Here is a 21,261-nt window from a genome sequence, read left to right as displayed (position 1 = left end):
ACCATGTACACGTTGTACGAAGAGGTGGCCGTCCAACGTCCGGTAAATGGCGGGTCTTGGCCTTGCTCCTTGTCGGCATCGTCGTCCATATCGCCGATGTCTTCGGAGCCATAGTCAAGCACGTCGGTTAAGTCATCGACGGTGGCTATGAAGTGGGTGGCGGGTGGGAAGCAAAATTCCTCGTCGTCCGCCTCTAGCTCGAACCGAATATAGTTCGACTGTGAGTCCTTCTCCAAGGACAAGTTCTATAAAGAGGTTAGCACGTCACCCAAAGGTGAATGCTGGAAGACGTCTGCGGCGCTAAATTCGAAAATCGATAACCGATCCAGCTCGGTGTCCACAGGCGTGCCTGGTCCGGAACGTATAGCCGGAGACGAGTCCGGAGTTCCATTGACACAAACATTGCAGAATGTCGAGTCCGTGTGCGGCTCCAACGCCGTGGACTTTGTGGCCTCGGAGGGCACGATCTGCTTCGGTTCTGAAGCCGTTGCAGCAACATGATCCATCTCCTGGACGTAATCCGATAGCAGATTTAGGTCGTGTTCATCGGAGCATGGGGAAGCAATCGCCGCGGTCTTGAATCCATTGAAGATCAAGTCTCCACGGATATCCGCGACGTAGTTTAAGCTTCCAAATCTGACCTGGTGGCCAGGGGCGTAGCTATCAATCTGCTCCAGACGGCCAAGCGAGTTGGCCCGCAGTACGAAGCCGCCGAATACGAAGGTCTGTCCGGGGAGGAAGGTTTCTCACTGGGTCATTACTGACGATCGAAGGGGCCATCGAGCCCTTCGCCGATAGCACAGTGGAACTCTCAATGAAAGCACCAATGTCGGTGTCAAAACCGGCGGATCTCAGGTAGGGGGTCCCGAGCTGTGCGTCTAGGATCGATGGTAACAGGAGACGGGGGACACGATGTTTACCCAGGTTTGGGCCCTCTCTATGGAGGTAATACCCTACTTCCTTCTTGATTGATCTTGATGAATATGAGTGTTACAAGAGTTGATCTACCACGAGATCGTAATGGCTAAACCCTAGGAGCCTAGCCTATATGAATATGGTAATGAATGTCGCCTATCCGGACTATGCTCTCCGGTTTATATAGATACCAGAGAGATCTAGGGTTACATGGGGTCGGTTACATAAGAGGGAATCTTCATAGCCGGTCGCCTAGCTTGCCTTCTGCGCCAAGGAGAGTCCAATCCGGACACGTGTATAGTCTTCGGCCTTCATATCTTCACAGCCCATCAGTCCGGCCCAGTGAATAACAAGCCGGACGCCCGAGGACCCCTTAGTCCAGGAGTCCCTCAGTGGGCTCACCACATTGCTCCCAACTGGGACAATTGCAAGTTGCTTTCCCTCTGATACAGCCGCTTGCTGATCCTTCGCCTCATTGGAGTAGCCACCTCCTTCGGGCCTCTCAAATCTCTTCCTATTGATGTTCTCCATAGTAGTATCAACAGCGGGTGCCTCAAACTGGTTCTCCTCCTCCTCTGTGCGATCACCGCCAAGGTCCTCTTTCCAGTTGTCTCTGTTGCCTCCGGTTCGTCCTCCCCTTCTTCCGGCTCGGCGTCCCTGCGATGCACCCGGTCCTCTCCCAATTGTCATTGACCATGATGCACGAAGATCTTTGAACACTAGAGCAGATTTTGGGTGGATTCCATCCCTATGTTCTTTGAAGACATGACCTAGGTGACCGCAAACCGCGCACCAATCTGGCAAGCGTTCGTACTTCACCCTGTATATCTGACGCTTTGAGTCCCTCACCAGCGAAACATGGTTCTTTAAGGGCTTATGGACATTGATCTTGACCCAAGCACGATGAAAGTTCCCGACGAAATCATGTGAATCCTTCTCTGTGAACAGGACTTCCCCCACTTTAGATGCTAGCGAAGGGATCAGGTGCGCAAACAGGCTTGGCACATCATGAATCTGGATCCATATGTTAATTGTGTCCAGCTTCACTTTTGACGGTTGGGTTATTCCATCATACTCTGTCATCACCACCGCATTGCCTCTGAAATTCCAAGGGCCCTCTTGCATGACTCTCTTCCAATCCCCAAGGCAGTTGAATTTCATGGTATACAAATTTGCTTCTAGCGGCTTGAAGGTCACTGCTTGTGCTAGATCCCATGCGGCCCTCATATTCCTGAAGAACCACCCTTGACTATACGGCTTATCAATGTGGACTCTTGCCACTGCCGTCCATCGAGCCGCGTCACGAGGAACAGCCTCCTCGTCCACAACTACATCATCCAGATCCTCCTCCTGGATCCCTAGCTCGGCCATCAAGCTTTCAATCTCGCTCGCCGATGAAGATCCACCCATTGTCTTCGATCCGCCAGCATCCTCCTATGCCATCTCTGAAAACCTTACCCGACAAGCGAAACTCCCGGGTAATTTGTGATGCAAAACCCTAGCCGCCTTCCTCTACATACCAGGAGACCAACCAAGGCCGGGTGGTGATGCTAGATCACCCCTTGATCGGCCCGAATTGGTCTTCCGGCAGAGTTCGACGGAGGGAAGAACTTGGATCTCAACGGCGGCGGAAGTCGCCCCCGAGAGGAAAAAACCCTAACTAGAGGGAAGAAGCTGCTACCGCGCTGCTGTCTTCTCAATTAGTGATTTCGACAAAAAAGATATGCGACAATGTGGGTTGTGTGGGGCTGTGGGCTCAACTGTGGCCTGGTGGGCTACTGAACTGAACGGCCTATACATATCAAGGTTTGGAGCAGAAATCCAATTCCAGAGCATATACTCCATTCGCACTAAAAATGTATCTTGTATTCACCAAAAAAAATGTTATCTTATAAATGCCAAAGAAATATTTAAAATATATATTGATTCATTGTAACACTCAAATATTACCTGTAAATTTAGGCGGAAAATTTAAGCATTTTGACTTGTGCAAACAAAATTGAACCTCAAATGTTACCTTCAAATATTACACTTAATTTTATTTTTTCACCGACTAACTATTGCTATCCGGTTTCGCATGAAAATTGTCAAGCATGCTAGTTACTCTAAGCAAAACATCTATATAAAAAAAATCAGAATTTTAAAATTTAATTTACTACTTCTTCCGTCTGGAAATACTTGTGAGAGAAATGGATACAAATGAATTTATCTAGAACTAAAATACGTCTAAATACATCCATTTATCCGACAAAAATTTCCACACAGAGGTAGTTTTTTTTTTTGAATTTACGAGCAGATGAACCCCAAAGCGAAAACGGCCATCCGTTGGAGCCCCTGCTCTGTGATTCTTGCTGATTGCTTTACAACAGTACACCCAGGAAGCAAATTATGCGGCGCACAAGTTGACTAGACATGCTTTTATTTCTAACTCTATTGTTTTTTGGATGGTAATCATTCTAGATTTATTGTTTCAGATGTAATAAACAAATCCTTGTTGAAATAAAGTGTGCCATGAAGACTTTCCTTAAAAAATGAGGGGTACCTGCTGGATGGGCCTCCTGGCAGTGATGCGCGAGGGGCAGCCTTGTGGTGCGCCCCGCCACCGCCATACGTCAAGCACCCCGTATAAAAAACACAATTGTGTTTTATGATAAAACACAGTTGTGCATTCACGTGAAGCACAACTGCATTCGAAGGACAACACGAGGAAATAGATGAGAATTAAGTTCAACATTCGGTGTTTCCCTATAACTTGTTGGTCCTAGTTGTCAGCACAAGAATTAAGTTTGAAGGAAAAATAGCGACACACGGGGATTTGATAAAACCGCATGCAAAACTATTTTTGCTTCTAGTTTCATTCTTTGTATTGAAAACTTAGACATGTAGGTTATGTTATAGTGATTTGTAGAGGAAACGACTACAAGTAGGGTTAAGGGTATTTTGGTCTGCACCCTAGTGAATGGCATTTGACTAGATGATAACGGTGTCGAGCGGCATTTTTTAGCACATGCTTAATGAAAAGATGTCAATTTTGGGTAGTTGAGATTTTCAGTGGCAAAATTGACTAGGTTGACACAACTAATGACAAGACTGATAAAACCCCTTAATTTCTCTATCTCTACAACTTAAAAAAAACGTAAGGTTCCATGTTTTTTTTTCTCGTCACCTCTTCGTCAAGCTCCCCATATATGATAATCAATCACCTTAATTTACTTACTTGATGAACCAATTTCACTTTAATTTACTTACCAAACTTCTTATCAAAGTATAACAATCACGTGCAAGATTTGATAAAAAATTATTTATACAATCGCATTTATATCCCATTGCAACGTACGGGCATTGTCCTAGTAAAATACTCCCTCCGTTCCAGAATATAGGGTGTATTAGTTTCCGTGCAAGTACAAAGCTGTCAAGGTACTATTCATCCAAAGCTGTCACCACTCACATTTGAATTTGTATTTTATGAATCGCTAAATGTACATCTAGTTTTGAGCTGATTTTTTTCTCGGAGTTGTAGACATACTCCACATGTATGTTGTCAAATAGTTTCAGATTTTTTTTAATGTCTAAATATGATTTTTTTTTTTTAGGGTTGATCTCATGATCTTACCTAAATGTGAGGTCTCATTCAAATCTCCCCATCTCTTTTATAAAGAGCCTGATGGAAAATTTGCCTGAAGCATCTATAGTGACGGGCCGGTCCATTATCGCATACCTAAAGAACTTACATCGAGTTTTGAGTTGATTTTTTTCAGAGTTGTAGACATACCCCACATGGATGTTGTCAAATAGTTTTAGATTTTTTTTCGAAATGTCTAAATATGATCTTTTCAGAGTTGATCTCACGATCTCACCTAAATATGAGATCTCATACAAGTCCCAATGGAAGGCTTGCCTGAAGCATCTATAGTGACGGGCCGGTCCATTATCGCATACCTAAAAGAAAAAAAAGTAGATCAATAGGGGCAGCAGGAATCGACCATAGGATGGATCAGTTGTAGTGCGCTGATGCTAGCCACTGTGGCATCGTCTGGTTCGCGTTAACCTAGTTTGCTGCGACGTAGTTGAAGAAAAATAGTTGGTCTTCCATGGATTCTTGTTTTTTTTTTGTTTTCTCACCATTTTTTCTTCGTTTATTTCTCTGTTTTTACTACCCTTTCCTTTTCTTTCCCTTTTCATTGTTTTTCTTAGGGTTTCTTTGTTTCTTTTCCGTTTTACTACCTTTTTTTCTTCATTTTCTTCGGTTTTGTTTGTTTCTTTTCACGTTTTTCATTGGTTTTTATTTTGTTTTCTCTTGGGTTTTCATTTTTTATACACATTATATATATTAATAATTTTCAAAAAATATTAAAATTTATTGAATGCATGGTCAACATTTTTTTGTACACATTTAACATTTTTTTAATGCTTGATTAACATTTTTCAAGTACCAGATTAATATTTTTTGAATATAAGATCACCACTATACATATTTAATATTTTTTTAAATTCTTGTTTAAAAATTTCAAATACAAGTTTAACCTTTTCAAATGCATGATTAACATTCAGGCGAGTCTTCTTCCATCGGACTCGCTTGAAGCGAGGTATAGCCGCACCCGCGGAAATGCGGGCGAGGATAAACTTAAGTGGGCCGCGTGCCCATACATAATCGGGCCTCCTTTGTACAGCCTTCCAGTCACTCCGTCGGATGGCTCCATTGCACAGCAGGAGGAGGAACGGGAGAGGAGAGGATTCCTCAACCCAGTAGCCACCGGCCGATGGCGACGACGGCCACGGGGTACGGCTGCTCGGCGGCGCTGTCGTTCCCGGGGAGGGGGAGCTCCTTCGCCGGTCGCTCACCCCCGTCCCGCGCTTGCCTCACCTCCTCCAATCCCAAGCTCAGGACTCCCGCTCCTAGGTACGCTCCGCTTCTCCTTGTGTCGGATTCAGCTCAGCGATGCCTAAGCAAATAAGGCTGTGTGCTCTCCTTGCAGCCTGAGGGTTTCATATCTTCGTAGGGGACTCTATGTCTGTGCGTGCTCCGGCGACGTTGATCCGGATGCCTCGGAGGTGAGACACCCCCACCCCCCACCCCCGGCCAGGGATGAACTGGTTTCCGTGCTGCCTGCCTTTTGTGCTCGTGGTGGTCAATGAAAATTGGACTAGTTAACGGTGGTTAGCGATTCTGCAACTGTGGATTTGACAGCAATATGAACTACAGTTAGCTGCTTCAAATACCTAGTACTCCCTAAAGAAAGAAATGTAAGATCGTTTAGATCACTACTTATATTTATTTACAGAGGGAGTAGTTAACCAATTACTAGGAATTTGGACCTGAAATAAAGTTTACCACATAACGCAGGGATATATATATAACATCATCCATGTGTCAACCTGGTGTCAACTCACTGGTCACGAGAGGCAGCAGTGTACAATACCTTGCAAACCACTACTCTGAATGATGCACAGTGTTCAATATGGCCGTCGTTATCAACCTTAAGCTTGTCAGATTATTAGAATGAGGCGTGGCTTGCGAGCAGCTCCTTTTATGCACCGGTTGAGATCACTAGTTGAATACGCTTGTGCAATCCTATTCCAGTTCAAATTGAAAAGCTAACATATCATAGATGATGTACCTTTTGCATTCTTTCAGTTTTGTACTTTTAGGCATTTTAAAATGGCAGATTTTGCCAGCCCCCACATAAGTTGGCACAAACCATAGCTGATGAATTGGGTAGACTGAAAGCTGAATGATGTAAATGTCCATCCTTATATCATATATACTACTCCCTCCTTCCCAAAATATAAGACGAAATTGACTTTACACAGTCTTTGATGCAAGACTTTGACCACTAATATATAATAAACTACATGGATTGAACATGTATAAATGGCATCGTCGTATTTGTCTTGCCAAATAATTTTATTTCAGATGTCAGTCTACTAATTCTATAGACATATAATACGTGAAAATCATAGTCGAAGTTCTACAACGAAGACTGGAAAAGTCAACTGACGCCTTATATTTTGGGAAGGAGGGAGTAACAGAGTGAATTGTATTGTATGAAAACACACTTGTTGCCACACTGGTGGGAATAACTGAACAGAACTCTTGTTCTCAATGGTGGTTGAGTCACTTTGAAATGGTGATACTTTTGATTGAATCTTACTTCTGTATTTTTTACACCATTTACCTATTATCCCTGAAATTGAAGCATCATACCGCGGATTAACCGGTTGGCTGGAATGGCTTTAAAACAACATACATTTCTTATGTGATATTGCAGGAAGCTAGTTTTGATATAAAGCTTCCTAGAAGAAGCTTGCTTGTTCAGTTTACATGTAATAAATGTGATGCAAGGACAAAACGTTTGATAAACAGGGTGGGCTATGAAAGAGGAACAGTTTTTCTTCAGGTAAATTGTTCAGTGTGTTTATTTACTTAATTTGTACAGCCAACAGCTTTGCTTATATTAGTACGGACCTTATCTGCCTACCGCTCTCTTTTTTAGTATTAAAACAAGACCATGTCTATGCTCATTTATTTTCGGAGATATGCTGTTCATTATTTTCTAACATGCACTGCACACACAGTGTGCAGGGTGCCAGGTGTATCACAAGTTTGTTGACAATCTTGGTCTAATTGTCGAGTATGACCTACGAGAAGAAAATGGTGTGAACACTTGTACTGAAGACTGATTTGGAGAAGTGTTATTAGAAGCCAGACATGCTAAGTTTCCTCTAAAAACATTAGGTTTGAGTCTTGACAAAATTGATTATTTCAACCTTGTTGACTGCTTATATTGAACAGTATTTCTGCATTGAAATAACTACCAATACTGAGTTCATAACTGGGTTTATATGCACTCAAATAGTATAACTGTTCACAATACCAGATTATTTTATTGTTACCAAAATTGATCTCTTATTATAGCAAAATGATACATTGTTGCTCGAAGTTCCTGGCACTAATTGTATGATATTCACACTGTATACACATCATTCTTTGCTCCCATCTTGCTGATCTTCATTATCTGGGACATCACTTTTCGTCATCATCTCCTTCTCTTGTTCTTCCTCCTTCGCCACCTGGTCCACATTTTCCGGTTTGCCAGCGCCATCTTTCTTTCTCTTGAGGAACTGGATAAGACCTTTGAGTGCGACGTCCGTCTCTTCATTCCTCATGAGCACCTCTGCGACCTCTGCTGGAGTCACCATGACCTCCTTGATCAATTCTTCTATCTCCGGGTATGTGGCATGGTGATCTATAGAGTGGTAGTTGGAGGCCAAGATTCGGAACGACTCTGGGCAGCAGTACCCCATGTGAATGTGCATGTCCATCCTGCCAGGGCGCAGAAGCGCAGGATCGAGCCTTTCTTTGTAGTTTGTTGTGAAGATAATTATCCTCTCCTCCCCACTTGTTGACCAAAGCCCATCAACGAAGTTGAGTAGCCCGGATAGTGTCACCTGTTGGAGATAGCACATAGGACATCAGAATGGAAAGAAAACTAAGGAACTAAGCAATGCAAGGGAAATATCATTCCAAGTATCTATCTAACCTTGTCCTCTGAAGGGTTGGATTTGGTGCCCTCCTGACCTTCCTCCCGCTGTTGCAGCTCGACAGTGCAGTCGATGTCCTCAATGACAAGAATTGACCGGTTGGTCATCCCGATGAGCAACCTCCGAAGTGTTGAGTTCCAGTTGACCTCAGTGAGCTCAAGATCATATACATCAAATTTGAGGTAATTGGCCATTGCTGCAATCATGCTTGACTTGCCAGTCCCAGGTGGGCCATACAGCAGGTACCCTCGTTTCCATGCCTTGCCGATCTTCTTGTAGTATTCCTTTCTCTTGACAAACCTCTCGAGATCATCCATGACTGACTGCTTGAGCTTGTGATCCATGGCAAGCGTGCTGAAGGTTGATGGGTGGTGGAGATCAATGGCAAACCATGACTCACCTTCGTTCATGTAGATCTTGAGCGTCCTGTTCTGCTCTTTGATTTTCTTGGCCACGGCGAGGATGTGAGGGAGGTAGGAGGTAAGTGCTTTGTCCTTGTGCTTCCTGTGGAAGCTCATCTCGAAGGACCGGACCTCAAGCTTGAAATTGCCGCTGCCGCCACGGCCGTTGGTGTTGCTGCTGCTGGCGCTGGAGTTGTCCCGGCAGACAAGGCGCCACTTGAACTCGGTGCCCTCATGGACATCGGCCATCTCTTCGCCCTCCTCCATGCTGAACATCATGCTCTTGGTCTCGTCGACGCGGCTGACCCGGAGGCGCTGCATGTCGGTGTTGATCCGCGTCGCCAGGTACGCCCGCGCGGCGTCGTAGAGCTGGTTGTTGGCCCACCCCTCGGTCTCCTCTATGATGATGGTGTGCTGGGAGGACATGTGCGAGCGAAGGTAGCCCATGCCGGAGAAGAGCAGGTCACGCACCTCGTAGGGCACCAGCTCGTTGACGACGCCCCGCACCAGCATCGCGGACGCCGCGAGGGAGGCCGCCGTGGTGACGGCCTTCTTGTACGACTCCATGGCCTTGTCGTAGGAGGCCATGGCCGGCGGCGGGCTACGGGCAAAGTCACTCCTCTGCTTTTGCCTCTCACTTTCCTTCAAGACCAAGTAGTGCTGGGAGATTTGAACCTTCCAAGCAGTGATGGTGCTGGTCGGTGTTGAATGGGGGCGTTTAGCTGGCGCGCGGTTTTATAGCTGGCTTGGTTTGCGTCGAAGTGGTTGGGTGACGGGCGAGTCAGTCAAGCTAAATAACATTGGTCTGAGTGGTGCGTTGTCCAGAAAGGAGGCCTTGGCCAAAGTAGAAAAATGGCATCACACTACTTGGTGGGGTTTTTTCTAATGGCACGGCCATGTTCCTTGGGTGGCCGTGCTAAACAACGCCAGAAATGGCCTCGAAGCCGAACCGACTACCTGCTGGACCCCCACTTTGAGTTTGAGGAGATGGTTGTCTCTTCATGCCTGCTGTTGAGTAGGAGTACTAGTACTAGTATTCCTGTTGATACTCGAATGCGTTGTCGATAAACCAATGATGTAGTATGTGCTTGAGAATCATGACCATATTTGTTTCCAAGGCCTCCGGTAGTGAAAGCACATGCTTTTGTTTTTGGTGCTGTCAGGTACTGTAAAAGAATGTATTACACAAACGGGCGAATTTCCTGTTCGAATTTGCTTTTTATTATTGGGCACTCTGTTCAAATTTGTTGAAGTTGCACTACACGAGGAACACGTATGCACGATTAACATGCTGCCTGATAGACACAGATGGGATGGTTGCGGGAAAACCCTTGCAAATGCACACGCATAATGACGTTTTTTAAATTCTTTTTTGGAGCCTTGTGCAGGGTAAAGCAAGTTTACAACTGTCTGCATAGACTTGTAGCTGTCGGCAGTTGGCTGCGAGTTTCCGTAGGAAATTTCTGCAGCGCTCACAACCGTCTACTACGTGTTTCCTTTTGGTCTCGTGTCCCCGTCACGTTTCCATGCCGAGCATCCGCGAGAGTCCGGCTGCTGCTGACTAACAACGGTTGACGCCCGAGTAGCATTGATTTAGGTAATCGTGCAGGGGAAGGAAGGGATTTTTCATTTCATTTTCGTGTGTGTTGCCACCCTCAAAAAAGAAAAGGGAAGGAAAGAAAGTGCGTGTGTTGCCAGTTGCCAAAGTTTCCCTCCGTTGGGGGATGCAAGTTTTTTTTCGACAAAGAGTGGATTTTATTGGCTAAAAAAGGAACATCAAGAGAATACATACCCTAAGAGCACACACCCGGCCTCTGCAAAGCTAGGACGCACACAGCCAACATCAACACACACACATACAAAACACGCCGGCAACAACAAAGTCATAATAGACCAAAGCTATGCGTAGGCGGGGAAAAATATAAAAGTACAAAGTGATCAGATCCATTATAGGCAAACTACAACAATGACCATATCCACACCATCCATCTCATGACGCCACATAGACGACGGAGTTTTTCAACATCAACGCCTTCAAGAAAGAAGTGACACTCAAGCGTCGTCGTCACCGGATCCAACCACCAAGGTTAGGATCAAGGTTTTCATCATGAAGAATCAATCTAAGTATATCCGAGCAATGCCTTCAACAAGGTAACGATGTAAAATACATCGCCATTGCCAGGTACAACCAGCTTGGGTCAGACCAAGGCTTTCACCCCGGAACTCGTGACCTGATGCTTAGTAGCACCATCGAAGTCATCAAGTGTTGTCGCCATCACTTTTCCACAATCCCAGCAGCTACGTGTGATGTCCGCCGCCGCCGCTCCACAACCATTCCTTTGTGTCAAGTCGTCGTCCATAATTTGTATCTCACCGTCGAAGTCAACCAGTGGATCTTGAGATGAAGACTCCCGAAGATCTTTCGGTGACCTCCGCCGTCGTGGAACCGTAGGAGGCCACAGCAGCATAGTCTGCATGCATCCCCATTCGGCCGATCAGATCTGAAACACCACCACCAAGCCATGGACTTCAGCGTCACCGGTGATCAGAGGATGGCTTGGTGGCTTGGTGAGGTCGGGCGCGACCCGTTGCCGATCCGGTTTTTTCAGACCTGGCGAAAGCTATCGAGCCATTCAGCCAAGGCCTCCGGAATCCATAGCCGTAGAATTATCGCTGGTTGCCAACCAAGGGAGCGCTACAACTGGAGGAGATCCCGTCGGAGCAGCCGCCCAAGCCGCTGAAATCAACCAGCGCTGTCACCGCGCCTGCCAGAAACCTGCCACCACACCGCTGCCTTGCCCTGCAGGCCTGAGCGCTGCGCCGCCACGAACGGGATCTGGCCGTCCCAACCTCCTAGCACGAGCGGAAGAAAACGCCCCGCCGCCACCGTCACCGGAGCCTGGCGAGCTTTGCTGGCCGGTGCCTCTGGCGGCGGCGAGACGAGGGAAGAGATTGGGGCGAACGACCGGCGGCGCGATTGGACGAGGGGAGAGATTGGGGGATGCAAGTAGATCGATGCATTTGCTTTTGGGTCACCATGACATGACAGTCTGAAGGGGTAGCTCAGTTTATGAATCACTTTTTACACAGATATTGTGATCTTTGGAAGCGAATGAAGTAGGCTGGGCCAGTGGATCGGCTGCACCCCTGCGCACTCCATTCTGCAAATCTGCATCACATAATTCTCTTCTTTTCAACATAGTAAATCTACGCGTACACCAGTCCTATTATGTATGGTTATTACTGATTTTTCATTTAATAATAATATGGTTATTGAAAGCTGAATAAAACTGTTGCTTATTGATGATTTGGTGCGGCATACAAGAGTATATAAGAGGGTACAAACCGACTTGGGGTAGGGGTACAAAACTGACTTGGACTAGAAGTCGTATACCATAATGACTACTCTAACATCCCCCGCAGTATCAACGGCAGGCTCGACGACGTTGAGACTGAAACAGATATCTTGAAACGGCTTAGTAGGCAGTGCCTTGGTGAAAATGTCAGCAAACTGAGCCGTAGAGGGAACATGAAGCACCCGAACCTGACCAAGAGCAACCTTTTCACGAACAAAATGAATATCAATCTCAATATGCTTTGTGCGTCGGTGTTGAACTGGATTGCTGGTCATGTAGACTGCTGATATGTTGTCACAGTAGACAATAGTGGCCTGCTCAATAGGCCTGTGTAGCTCGGAGAGTAACTGCCGAATCCAGATTGTATCTGCAACGGCATGTGCCACAGCGCGATACTCAGCCTCGGCCGACGAACGTGAGACTGTAACCTGTCTTTTCGAAGACCAAGAAATCAAATTGTTACCAAGAAAAACACAAAAACCGGAAGTGGACCTTCGAGTGTCAGGACAACCAGCCCAGTCTGCATCAGAGTTTGCGGTAAGCGAGTTTGGAGAAGAATTATTGAGGTGGAGACCATGATTGAGAGTTCCTTTTAAATACCGAAGAATGCGTTTAACATGATTATAGTGAGGAACCCGGGGATCATGCATATAGAGACATGCTTGTTGAACAGCAAAAGAGATTTCAGGACGAGTAATGGTGAGATATTGGAGAGCACCTGTTAGGCTACGATAGAGAGTAGGATCGGAAAAGGGTTCACCGGTAGCCGAAAGTTTAAAACTAGTATCGACAGGAGTGCGAGATGATTGACAGTCAAGCATACCAGCACGATTAAGAAGATCAAGAATATACTGGCGTTGGGAAAGAAAAAGGCTGGAGGAATCTCGAACAACAGCAATGCCTAAGAAATGATGAAGGAGTCCTAGGTCAGTCATAGAAAATTCAGATCTAAGAAGAGAGACAATATGATCTAAGAACTTTTGAGAGGAGGCGGTAAGAATGATATCATCTACATAGAGAAGTAAATAGGCAGTGTCAGAAGTTTGATGATACACAAAAAGAGAGGTGTTGGAGAGAGATGGAGTGAAGCCTATTGTTTGAATGAAGGAGGAGAAGCGTTGAAACCAAGCTCGTGGGGCCTGTTTAAGACCGTAGAGAGATTTCTGAAGAAGACATACATGAGTTGGAAAGGATGGATTTTCAAAACCCAGAGGTTGCTGGCAGTAGACAGTTTCTTGAAGGAAACCATGGTGGAAAGCATTTTTAACATCAAGTTGGTGAATGAGCCATGAAGAGGAGACAGCAACACTAAGAACGGTGCGAATGGTGCTAGGTTTAACAACAGGAGAGAAGGTTTCTTCGTAATCAATTCCTTGTTGCTGAGAAAAGCCACGACAAACCCACCTAGCTTTATATCGTGAGAGGCTCCCATCGGAGTGGAACTTTTGGCGAAAAATCCATTTGCCAGAAAAAATATTTGTATTGGGAGGACGAGGAACAAGTTGCCAGGTGTTGTTTTGAAGTAAAGCATTATATTCTTCTTGCATGGCAGCAGCCCAATTGGGATCAAGTAGAGCAGTTTTGTTTCTTTGGAAGAGAAGTGAGAGATACGGAGGTATGAAGGTTTAGGCCGTCTTGGGGTTGATGAAATCTTGATTTGGCCCTAGTACGCATGCGATGATCATTAATCGGGGCTGCTGTAGGAATAGCACGAGGGGGTAAGGTGGGTACTGGTGAGTCCGGCGCAGCGGAAGAGTCGGACGAAGGAGTAGGGCTGGGTGGTGGAGTGGGAGCAGGGCTGGGTGGTGGAGTGGGAGTAGGGGCCGGGGGTGTTGGGGAGGGAGCAGGGGTCGGGGGTGTTGGGGACGTCTCGGGTGGGGTGAGTGTATGGTTGGGATTGGCTATGGTGGGTGTTATTGGTGGTGGTGATAAGTTGTGTTCGGCAGGTAGGGGAGTATATAGTTGGAAAGGACGGGGAGAGGGGTGTTGGAAATATGCCCTAGAGGCAATAATAAATAGGTTATTATTATATTTCCTTGTTCATGATAATTGTTTATTATCCATGCTAGAATTGTATTGATAGGAAACTCAGATACATGTGTGGATACATAGACAACACCATGTCCCTAGTAAGCCTCTAGTAGACTAGCTCGTTGATCAATAGATGGTTACGGTTTCCTGACCATGGACATTGGATGTCGTTAATAACGGGATCACATCATTAGGAGAATGATGTGATGGACAAGACCCAATCCTAAGCCTAGCACAAGATCGTGTAGTTTGTTTGCTCAGAGCTTTTCTAATGTCAAGTATCATTTCCTTAGACCATGAGATTGTGCAACTCCCGGATACCGTAGGAATGCTTTGGGTGTACCAAACATCACAACGTAACTGGGTGGCTATAAAGGTGCACTACAGGTATCTCCGAAAGTGTCTGTTGGGTTGGCAGGAATCGAGACTGGGATTTGTCACTCCGTGTAAACGGAGAGGTATCTCTGGGCCCACTCGGTAGGACATCATCATAATGTGCACAATGTGACCAAGGAGTTGATCACGGGATGATGTGAGTTACGGAACGAGTAAAGAGACTTGCCGGTAACGAGATTGAACAAGGTATAGGGATACCGACGATCGAATCTCGGGCAAGTAACATATCGATAGACAAAGGGAATTGCATACGGGATTGATTGAATCCCCGACATCGTGGTTCATCCGATGAGATCATCGTGGAACATGTGGGAGCCAACATGGGTATCCAGATCCCGCTGTTGGTTATTGACCGGAGAACGTCTCGGTCATGTCTGCATGGTTCCCGAACCCGTAGGGTCTACACACTTAAGGTTCGATGACGCTAGGGTTATAGGGAAAGTATGTACGTGGTTACCGAATGTTGTTTGGAGTCCCGGATGAGATCCTGGACGTCACGAGGAGTTCCGGAATGGTCCGGAGGTAAAGATTTATATATGGGAAGTCCTGTTTTGGTCACCGGAAAAGTTTCGGGTGATATCGGTAATGTACCGGGACCACCGGGAGGGTCCCGGGGGTCCACCAAGTGGGGCCACCAGCCCCAGAAGGCTGCGTGGGCCAAGTGTGGGAGGGGACCAGCCCCAGGTGGGCTGGTGCACCCCCCACCAAGGCCCAAGGCGCATGGGAGAGTGGGAGGGGGCAAACCCTAGGTCCAGATGGGCCTTAAGGCCCACCCTAGTGGCGCCCCCCCTCTCCTCCCCTTGGCCGCCCCCCTTAGATGGGATCTAGGGCTGGCCGCCTGCCCTTGGGGTGGGAACCCTAGAGGGGGCGCAGCCCCCTCCCCCCCTATATATAGTTGAGGTTTGGGGCTGCCCAAGACACGAGAACGTCTCTCTTTCGGCGTAGCCCTACCCCTCTCCCTCCTCCTCCTCTCCCGCGGTGCTTGGCGAAGCCCTGCGGGATTGCCACGCTCCTCCATCACCACCACGCCGTCGTGCTGCTGCTGGACGGAGTCTTCCCCAACCTCTCCCTCTCTCCTTGCTGGATCAAGGCGTGGGAGACGTCACCGGGCTGCACGTGTGTTGAACGCGGAGGCGCCGTGGTTCGGTGCTTAGATCGGAATTAACCGCGATCTGAATCGCTACGAGTACGACTCCCTCATCCGCGTTCTTGCAACGCTTCCGCATCGCGATCTACAAGGGTATGTAGATGCACTCCCCTTCCCCTCGTTGCTAGATTACTCCATAGATTGATCTTGGTGATGCGTAGAAAATTTTGAATTTCTGCTACGTTCCCCAACAGTGGCATCATGAGCTAGGTCTATGCGTAGTTTCTATGCACGAGTAGAACACAAAGCAGTTGTGGGCGTAGATGTTGCCAATTCTTCTTGCCGCTACTAGTCTTATCTTGTTTCGACGGCATTGTGGGATGAAGCGGCCCGGACCGACCTTACACGTACGCTTACGTGAGACAGGTTCCACCGACTGACATGCACTAGTTGCATAAGGTGGCTAGCGGGTGTCTGTCTCTCCCACTTTAGTCCGAACGGATTCGATGAAAAGGGTCCTTATGAAGGGTAAATCGAAATTGGCATATCACGTTGTGGTCTTACGTAGGTAAGAAACGTTCTTGCTAGAAACCTATACAAGCCACGTAAAAAAAAACTTGCAACAACAATTAGAGGACGTCTAACTTGTTTTTGCAGCATGTGCTATGTGATGTGATATGGCCAGAAGATGTGATGAATGATATATGTGATGTATGAGATTGATCATATTCTTGTAATAGGAATCACGACTTGCATGTCGATGAGTATGACAACCGGCAGGAGCCATAGGAGTTGTCTTTATTTTTTGTATGACCTGCGTGTCATTGAATAACGCCATGTAAATTACTTTACTTTATTGCTAAGCGCGTTAGCCATAGAAGTAGAAGTAATCGTTGGGGTGACAACTTCATGAAGACACAATGATGGAGATCATGATGATGGAGATCATGGTGTCATGCCGGTGACAAAGATGATCATGGTGCCCCGAAGATGGAGATCAAAGGAGCAAAATGATATTGGCCATATCATGTCACTATTTGATTGCATGTGATGTTTATCATGTTATGCATCTTATTTGCTTAGAACGACGGTAGTAAGTAAGATGATCCCTTATAATAATTTCAAGAAAGTGTTCCCCTAACTGTGCACCGTTGCGAAGGTTCGTTGTTTCGAAGCACCACGTGATGATCGGGTGTGATAGATTCTAACGTTCGAATACAACGGGTGTTGACGAGCCTAGCATGTACAGACATGGCCTTGAAACACATGCAAAACACTTAGGTTGACTTGACGAGCCTAGCATGTACAGACATGGCCTCGGAACACAAGAGACCGAAAGGTCGAGCATGAGTCGTATAGTAGATACGATCAACATGGAGATGTTCACCGATGATGACTAGTCCGTCTCACGTGATGATCGGACACGGCCTAGTTTGACTCGGATCATGTATCACTTAGATGACTAGAGGGATGTCTATCTGAGTGGGAGTTCAATAATCAGATGAACTTCATTATCATGAACATAGTCAAAAGGTCTTTGCAAATTATGTCATACGCTTTAGTTCTACTATTTAAGATATGTTCCTAGAGAAAAATTTAGTTAAAAGTTGGTAGTAGCAATTATGCGGACTGGGTCCGTAAACTGAGGATTGTCTTCATTACTGCACAGAAGGCTTATGTCCTTAATGCACCGCTCGGTGTGCTGAACCTCAGCGTCGTCTGTAGATGTTACGAAACATCTGACATACACGTTTTGATGCCTACATGATAGTTCAATGCGTAATGCTAACGGTTTAGAATTGTGGCACCAAAGACGGTTTTGAAACGTCGCAGAACATATGAGATGTTCCGAAGACTGAAATCGGGATTTCAGACTAGTGCCCACGTCAAGAGGTATGAGACCTCTGACAAGTTTCTTAAGCCTGCAAACTAAGGGAGAAAAAGCTCAATCGTTGAGCATGTGCTCAGAATGTCTGAGTACCACAATCGCTTGAATCGAGTGGGAGTTAATCTCCCAGATGAGATAGTGATGATTCTCCATAGTCACTGCCACCAAGCTAGTAGAGCTTCGTGATGAACTATAACATATCAGGGATAGTTATGCTGATCCTTGAGCTATTCGCGATGTTTGACACCGCGAAAGTAGAAATCAAGAAGGAGCATCAATTGTTGATGGTTAGTAAAACCACTAGTTTAAGAAGGGCAAGGGCAAAAGGGATACTTCATGAAACAGCAAGTCGTTTGCTGCTCTAGTGAAGAATCCCAAGGTTGAACCCAAACCCGAGACTAAGTGCTTCTGTAATGAGGGGAACGGTCACTGAAGCGGAACTACCCTAGATACTTGGTAGATGAGAAGGCAGGCAAGGTCGACAGAAGTATATTGGATATACATTATATGAATGTGTACTTTACTAGTACTCCTAGCAGCACCAGGGTATTAGATACCGGTTCGGTTGCTAAGTGTTAGTAACTCGAAATAAAAGCTGCGGAATAAATGGAGACTAGCTAAAGGTGAGATGACGATATGTGTTGGAAGTGTTTCCAAGGTTGATGTGATCAAGCATTGCATGCTCCCTCTACCATCGAGATTTGGTGTTTGCGTTGAGCATGATTGGATTATGTTTATCGCAATACGGTTATTCATTTAAGGAGAATAATGGTTACTCTGTTTATTTGAATAATACCTTCAATGGTCTTGCACCTAAAATGAATCTCGATCGTAGTGATACACATGTTCGTGCCAAAAGATATAAAATAGTAATGATAGTTCCACACACTTGTGGCACTGCCATTTGAGTCATATTGGTATAGAACGCATGAAGAAGCTCCATGTAGATGGATCTTTGGACTCAGTCGTTTTTGAAACGATTGAGGCACGCGAACCATGTCTATTGGTATATATGCATGAAGAAACTCCATGCAGATGGATCGTTTGGACTCACTTGATTTTGAATCACTTGAGACATGCAAATCATACCACATGGGCAAGATGACTGAAAGGCCTCGTTTTCAGTAAAATGGAACAAGAGAGCAACTTGTTGGAAGTAATACATTTGATGTGTGCAGTCCAATGAGTGCCGAGGCACGCAGTGGATATCGATATGTTCTTACTTCACAGATGATTTGAGTAGATGCTGAGAACATTTACTTGATGAAACACAAGTCTGAATTATTGAAAGGTTCAAGTAATTTCAGAGTGAAGTTGAAGATCGTCGTGACAAGAGGATAAAATGTTTGTGATATGATCATAGAGATGAGTGTCCGAGTTACGAGTTTGGCACACAATTAAGACATTGTGGAAAGTGTTTCACAATTAATACCGCCTGGAACACCATAGTGTGATGGTGTGTCCGAACATCATAACTGCACCCTATTGGATATGGTGCATACCATGATGTCTCTTATCAAATTACCACTATCGTTTATGGGTTAGGCATTAGAGACAACCGCATTCACTTTAAAAGGGGCACCACGCAATTCCGTTGAGACGACACCGTTTAGAGAAACCTAAGTTGTCGTTTCTTAAAAGTTTGGGGCTGCGATGCTTATGTGAAAAAGTTTCAGGCTAATAAGCTCGAACCCAAAGCGGATAAATGCATCTTCATAGAATACCCAAAACAGTTGGGTATACCTCCTATTTCAGATCTGGAAGCAAAAGTAATTGCATCTAGAAATGAGTCCTTTCTCGAGGAAAAGTTTCTCTCGAAAGAATTGAGTGGGAGGATGGTGAAGACTTGATAAGGTTATTGAACCGTCACTTCAACTAGGGTGTAGCAGGGCACAGGAAGTTGTTCCTGTGGCACCTACACCAATTGAAGTGGAAGCTTATGATAGTGATCATGAAACTTCGGATCAAGTCTCTACCAAACCTCGTAGGACGACGAGGATGCGTAATACTTCAGAGTAGTACGTGATCCTGTCTTGGAAGTCATGTTGTTGGACAACGATGAACCTATGAGCTATGGAGAAGCGATGGTGGGCCCATATTCCGACAAATGGTTAGAAGCCATGAAATCCGAGATAAATGGATCTTTAAGAAGAAGACGGACATGGACGGTAATGTTACCGTCTATGAAGCTCGACTTGTGGCTAAGAGTATTTCCACAAGTTCAAGGAGTTGACTATGATGAGATTTTCTCATCCGTAGCGATGCTTAATTCCGTCGGAATCATGTTAGCATTAGCTGCATTTATGAAATCTGGCAGATGGATGTCAAAACAAGTTTCCTTACCAGTTTTTGTAAGGAAAGGTTGTATGTGATACAATCAGAAAGGTTTTGTCGATCCTAAGGATGCTAAAAGGTATGCTAGCTCCAGCGATCCTTCCATGGATTAGAGCAAGCATCTCGGAGTCAGAATATACACTTTGATGGAGTGATCAAAGGTTTTGGGTTATACAAAGTTTGTTAGAAACTTGTATTTACAATAAAGTGAGTGGGAGCGCTACAACATTTCTGATAAGTATATGTGAATGACATATTGTTGATCCGAAATGATGTAAAATTTCTGGAAAGCATAAAGGGTTGTTTGAAAGGAGTTTTTTCAAAGGAAGACCTGGATAAAGCTGCTTACATATTGGGCATCAAGATCTATAGAGATAGATCAAGACGCCTGATGATACTTTCAAAGAACGCACACCTTGACATGATTTTGAAAGAGTTCAAAATAGATCAGCAAAGAAGGAGTTCTTGGCTGTGTTACAAGGTGTGAGTATTGAGTAAGACTCAAGACCTGACCACAGCAGAAGAGAGAGAAAGGACGAAGGTCGTCCCCTATGCTTTAGACGTAGGCTCTACAGTATGCTATGCTGTGTACCGCACATGAAGTGTGCCTTGCCATGAGTTGGTCAAGGGGTACAATAGTGATCTGGGAATGGATCACATGACAGCGGTCGAACTTATCCTTAGTACCTAGTGGACTAAGGAATTTTCTCGTTTATGGAGGTGAAAGGGAGTTCGTCGTAAAGGGTTACGTCGATGCGAACTTTGACACTAATCCGGGTGACTCTGAGTAGTAAACCGGATTCGTATAGTAGAGCAATTATTTGAAATGGCTCCAAATAGCGCGTGGTAGCATCCACAAGATGACATAGATATTCGTAAAGCACACACGAATCTGAAAGGTTCAGACCCGTTGACTAATAACCTCTCTCACAAGCATAACATGATCAAACCAGAACTCATTGAGTGTTAATCACATAGAGATGTGAACTAGATTGTTGACTCTAGTAAACTCTTGGGTGTTGGTCACATGGTGATGTGACCTGTCAGTGTTAATCACATGGTGATGTGAACTAGATTATTGACTCTAGTGCAAGTGGGAGACTGTTGGAAATATGCCCTAGAGGCAATAATAAATAGGTTATTATTATATTTCCTTGTTCATGATAATTGTTTATTATCCATGCTAGAATTGTATTGATAGGAAACTCAGATACATGTGTGGATACATAGACAACACCATGTCCCTAGTAAGCCTCTAGTAGACTAGCTCGTTGATCAATAGATGGTTACGGTTTCCTGACCATGGACATT

The 21,261-nt window shown here is 45.4% G+C and overlaps 2 protein-coding genes across 2 annotated transcripts; one reads left to right on the top strand and one right to left on the bottom strand.

Moving 5' to 3' along the window:
* The first annotated feature begins 5,588 nt into the window (after window positions 1-5,588).
* On the top strand, window positions 5,589-7,797 carry LOC123078525 (uncharacterized). The gene is made up of 4 exons (XM_044501063.1): window positions 5,589-5,815; window positions 5,892-5,967; window positions 7,185-7,313; window positions 7,492-7,797. The coding sequence occupies exons 1-4, from the start codon at window positions 5,676-5,678 to the stop codon at window positions 7,594-7,596; spliced, it is 450 nt and encodes a 149-aa protein (XP_044356998.1). The 5' UTR covers window positions 5,589-5,675; the 3' UTR covers window positions 7,597-7,797.
* On the bottom strand, window positions 7,779-9,586 carry LOC123078524 (AAA-ATPase At3g50940). Its single transcript, XM_044501062.1, has 2 exons — window positions 8,457-9,586; window positions 7,779-8,364 (listed from the first exon to the last, which is right to left on the bottom strand). The coding sequence occupies exons 1-2, from the start codon at window positions 9,444-9,446 to the stop codon at window positions 7,897-7,899; spliced, it is 1,458 nt and encodes a 485-aa protein (XP_044356997.1). The 5' UTR covers window positions 9,447-9,586; the 3' UTR covers window positions 7,779-7,896.
* Between the last annotated feature and the right edge of the window lie 11,675 nt (window positions 9,587-21,261).

The sequence above is a fragment of the Triticum aestivum genome, chromosome 3D (assembly GCF_018294505.1).
Source record: "Triticum aestivum cultivar Chinese Spring chromosome 3D, IWGSC CS RefSeq v2.1, whole genome shotgun sequence".
NCBI lineage: Eukaryota > Viridiplantae > Streptophyta > Magnoliopsida > Poales > Poaceae > Triticum > Triticum aestivum.
Note: the sequence above shows the minus strand (reverse complement) of the source record. Positions and strands in the feature narration are given on the sequence as shown.

Bases quoted from the DNA above. Each gene is read 5' to 3' on its own strand.
- LOC123078525 (XM_044501063.1), top strand. From the start codon at position 5,676: ATGGCGACGACGGCCACGGGGTACGGCTGCTCGGCGGCGCTGTCGTTC. The intron at 5,816-5,891 runs GTACGCTCCGCT...CTCTCCTTGCAG, and splicing joins CTCAGGACTCCCGCTCCTAG to CCTGAGGGTTTCATATCTTC. The intron at 5,968-7,184 runs GTGAGACACCCC...GTGATATTGCAG, and splicing joins TTGATCCGGATGCCTCGGAG to GAAGCTAGTTTTGATATAAA.
- LOC123078524 (XM_044501062.1), bottom strand. From the start codon at position 9,446: ATGGCCTCCTACGACAAGGCCATGGAGTCGTACAAGAAGGCCGTCACC. The intron at 8,365-8,456 runs GTTAGATAGATA...TATCTCCAACAG, and splicing joins CCAACCCTTCAGAGGACAAG to GTGACACTATCCGGGCTACT.